This window comes from Arachis ipaensis, chromosome B09 (genome assembly GCF_000816755.2).
Source record: "Arachis ipaensis cultivar K30076 chromosome B09, Araip1.1, whole genome shotgun sequence".
NCBI classification, from domain to species: domain Eukaryota; kingdom Viridiplantae; phylum Streptophyta; class Magnoliopsida; order Fabales; family Fabaceae; genus Arachis; species Arachis ipaensis.
Window position 1 is genome coordinate 440157 of NC_029793.2, and position 4299 is coordinate 444455.

At 33.2% G+C, this 4299-nt stretch overlaps 2 protein-coding genes across 4 annotated transcripts in view; one reads left to right on the top strand and one right to left on the bottom strand.

Annotated features, from left to right (window-relative positions):
• Window positions 1–2027, top strand: part of LOC107618304 (2-(3-amino-3-carboxypropyl)histidine synthase subunit 2) — a 5309-nt gene extending 3282 nt beyond the window's left edge. For all 3 annotated transcript variants that reach the window (XM_016320333.2, XM_016320335.2, XM_021112257.1), the window contains exons 6-11: window positions 50–120; window positions 210–277; window positions 491–606; window positions 690–796; window positions 985–1130; window positions 1489–2027. In XM_016320333.2, coding sequence (XP_016175819.1) covers window positions 50–120; window positions 210–277; window positions 491–606; window positions 690–796; window positions 985–1130; window positions 1489–1742 — 762 coding nt within the window. In that variant the 3' untranslated portion in view covers window positions 1743–2027. The remainder of the gene's footprint in view (window positions 1–49; window positions 121–209; window positions 278–490; window positions 607–689; window positions 797–984; window positions 1131–1488) is intronic.
• The window catches only part of LOC107616553, a gene marked incomplete in the record, with an annotated part of 1250 nt that continues 931 nt past the window's right edge, over window positions 3981–4299 (bottom strand). The window contains 1 exon segment of the mRNA XM_016318505.2: window positions 3981–4299. Coding sequence (XP_016173991.1) covers window positions 4188–4299 — 112 coding nt within the window.

Genomic DNA, 4299 nt, shown 5'->3' on the forward strand with positions numbered 1-4299 from the left:
ATTTTTGTTATCGTACTGTGAATCTCTCTCTCTCTCTCTCTCTCTCTCCGTCAGATATGATGCAACAGAAAACCAAGTGATGACAGACTTGTCACAACAAAGGAGGATTCTTAAGCGTAGGTATGTATCTCAACATAAACAAACCAGTCATTTGGGTATACCTCCTTGAGTCTTTCAAAAGTTACCAAGTTCACGTGATGACCATGCAGATACTACCTGGTTGAGAGGTCTAAGGATGCTAATATTGTTGGGATTTTGGTTGGAACTCTTGCTGTTGGTATGTTTACTGTTTAAACTTTGGTTTTTCTTGCATGGTTATTGCTAATATGATTGGATAGAAGAGTAATATATTTGTATCTAGTTAAGATAGAAGATTAATATATTTGTATCTAGTTAAGTAAAATTCCAAATTGTCAAGTAAACCTTGAATAAAATGAGAAGAATATGATCCTGCATTGAGTTACATTATTTTTCTTGAATATTGATGCAGCTGGCTATCTACACATAATAAATCAGATGATGGAGCTCATTACTGGGGCAGGAAAAAGGGCCTATACTTTGGTTATGGGAAGACCAAACCCTGCCAAACTAGCCAACTTTCCTGAGGTGAAGTTTGATTCACTATTACCATGTACTCCAGTCTGACTTTTTGGCTCAGAACTTGCTAACAGAGCTTGAAATTTTTTCAGTGTGATGTTTTCGTATACGTCTCTTGTGCTCAAACGGCTCTGCTGGATAGCAAAGAGTATCTAGCACCAGTTATTACTCCATTCGAAGCAACGATAGCTTTCAGCAGGTAGCCCCATCATCGTATATCTTAATCCGCTTAAATATCAGAAATTCCCACTAAAAAAGAAAAAAGATATCACTCATTTTACAATCCACTTATATTGATCGATGCATATTAATGTTATTTTTCTTCAAGCTTTACGTGTATGACTTACATTTCTTATTTTTTATGTTACTGTGTTATTCTGTTTTCAGGGGAAGTCAGTGGACAGGAGCTTATGTGATGGAATTTGGCAATCTGATTAATTTGCCTCACGTAGAAGTCCAAAACCAAGAGAAAGAAGAAGAGGCACGATTTTCATTCTTTCAGGGTGGCTACGTGGAAGATTTGGATAATCAAGGTAGTTTTTATTCCTTATTACATCTAAGCACCTTGGGATTGCTGTGGTTTCATGACATTCGAATTATCATCTTCCATCCATAGCCCACTGATGATAACACAAATCCAGCTGCTTGATTGTACACACTAATGTCTTGTTTGAAAATTTGCTTATAATTTAAAACTCCAAGCTGGTAAAGTGGCTCATGTTTTCTACTTCCAATGAGGAGAGAAAAAATGTAGAAGTTTTATGGGTTTTTTTCATTTTTCATATTCTCTTTTTTGGTTTGCATTATGTTGGTAAGTTAGAAAAGTAATTTTCAGACTAGACCCTACATGCTCATTTTTTTTCCCCTAACCATCCAATGTTATTTCACTAGAACATGTTGAGGAAGAAAGAGAAAGAGAGGCTCTTGCTTTAGTCAATTCGACTGAGAAGGCGCTGCAATTGCGGGATAATTGTAATTCTCTAGTCCATAGTGGTGCTAGATCAGGGGCAGAGTTTTTAGCAAAGCGATCATATCAGGGTTTGAATATGCCCAATGAGAACACCTCCCCAGAAGCATTTGTAATAGGACGAAGGGGAAGGGCATCTGTGTACGAGGATGAGAAGAACAAACGTGAACTTCTGTGACATTCAAAATTTTGTTACAACCTGCTAATAGTGAATGTAAAGGCACGAATATGGTAGGAATGGCTGAGGGGATTTTGTCATATGCATTAGATTATTGTAAGCAGGGTAGAGAGTCACCTAAACTCCTGGAGCTTGGGAAAAGTTGAATTGTAAAACTCAACCCTGTAGACACAAACAATTGTAACAACTTGTGAATTAACTTACAGTTTGATCATTTTGAATTGATTCATGCTGAATCTTGACCAAATATTGAGGGAAAAGAAATGCTGAAGTATTTTTATTTGCAAGTGTTAACGATATTATTGATATAATAATAGTTCACACTTCACAATAATATTATATGAATTCCTTTTGACGTCTTGAGCATAACTTAGTTTGCAAGTTGTAGTTGTATGGATCAGAAACTCGAGACTTCCATGGATCTGTTCAACACGTTAATATGGTCGACTGAGTCATAAGTCCAAAAAAGGTATATATTTATGGCTGCATCACGCATGGAAACAGCTGTAGACTGAGAAACAATCCAGTTTGCAAGTTTGACAAAATCAAAGGCCATAACCATAAGCAAAACATGAAATTTCATTAGGAATAGGATTGTCTGATTTAGGAGCTTCTAATTAAGTTCTTAATTGTATGTTTAGAATCTTATATTACCTGTTTGATATATTTAAAAAAAAAAACTTTACATGATATTGTATATTTTAGTATTTTATGTGTAGGTGGCCTTGATATTTATTCTTATATTATTATTGTTGAAGGACTCTAAATATAAAATTCAATAGTCAACCACGTTGATTTTCATTTTCTTTTTTTTTTCTTTAGGTTAGACGTTTGATCATTCTAGAATTTTTACATGCAATTAGAAGACATAGTCAGTCTTAAAATTCAAATAAAGTAGTAGCATCTATTTGCAAAGTATAAGGTCTAAAAGTTTAATAAATGTGTCATAAAAACTCAGTAATAAATGGAGAATCTGAATGCAAGAAAATCTTGAGGATGATATTTCAGAAATGGGATTGTGCTTTTGTTAATTTATATCATGAGAATGTCCCCACTATTTTTAAATCTTTCCCTGAATTGCTGTAATGCTACTTGTATTGTGCTTGTTTCCTCCTTAAATTATGCATTGGTTGGGCTCCGAAACTAAGTGTCAAGTATTTTCTTTCATATTTGTGGTTTTGGTTCTTATTACATTGATTAGGACTAAGGCACACTCAAATTATTCAGAGTGGATCATCTCCAGTGAAAAAAAATTGGATGGTGTCCAGTGTTTAATCTCATCTTTCATTGCTCTCTCTTTCCTCTTTATTTTTGGTTCCACTTGTAGAATTTAAGGTGAGAGATCACATTTTATTCTCTCAAGTGTTAAAAAAAACTAGAGAGTATGCATTTCCCAAATTATCCCTGTCCACTTTCATAGTTTCATTGATGCACTTAACTTGTTATGTACTTATGTTATATGGCCCATTTCTTTCCTTTGGTTCATCTACCTCCATGTGAAAAAAATAATATTGTGAATCATGAGTCAATTAAATATATTTAATTAAATATGTTAAATCATTTTATAATTTACAATATCATTTTTAGAAGATGTCATTATGGAAATTAAAAAAAAGGGAAAATTTTTGTAGCACCATGCGACTACACGTGCATGGAAGGTTAAATTAATTAATGACATTTCTCATAATCTACTTTGTTCTTTAACAATCCAAAAAGTGTTGCTTTATGAGTTTATACATATGACTCATCTCACTTTTTTTCACATTATCAGCTTCTTTTTTGACACAGCTGTAATTGAAATCTGTTTCACATTACCATTTTCAATTTAACGGTGAAACAGTAAAAGATGGATAATGAAAATGACTCATTTTGGAGCATTGAACTGAAATATTTAAAGGCGGAAAAGTAATGAATGGCCCCACACTTCCACACAGAAAAATAGTAAGAATGGACAAAACAACGAGTTCTAATTACTATAATAAATAAAAAAAAATGAACAATCTTAATCTATAAACAGATTTCGCCTCAAACTATTTGATTCATTTGTCTACTAAGTGCCATCTAAGAAAATTGTTGTATTAATATTTTATATAGAAACAAAGGTATAAATTGTAAGCTACTCATAAGTAATCATATTTATCTTTTACGTTTAATAAACATTAGAATGAAATAACAAAAAGTAGAAATAGAATTAATTTAGAACTCATTGTAAAACAGAGTTGGTGAAAGTCCAGTATGTATCTACAGCCACAAGAATACCCCAGATTTTTTTTAATATAACTCCTTTGACGTTAACACCCTCACCACAAAACTAAAATAAGGGGAAAAAAAAAAGATAAAAGAAAACAGAGGAGGGGCAGAGTAATAGGCATGTTAGTACAATTTTGGTGAATAATTTCAAAATTCCATCATAAATGTACAAGATTGTTCTTGAATCTAGAAGCATCAGTAAGAACATTCCATTCTGTGAACTCTGTCCCTCAGAATTCCATTATACAAAGCGATTCTGTTAGCTGGCATTTCACGAACGTTTCTGCAGTTGCTTGATCTTGATGAT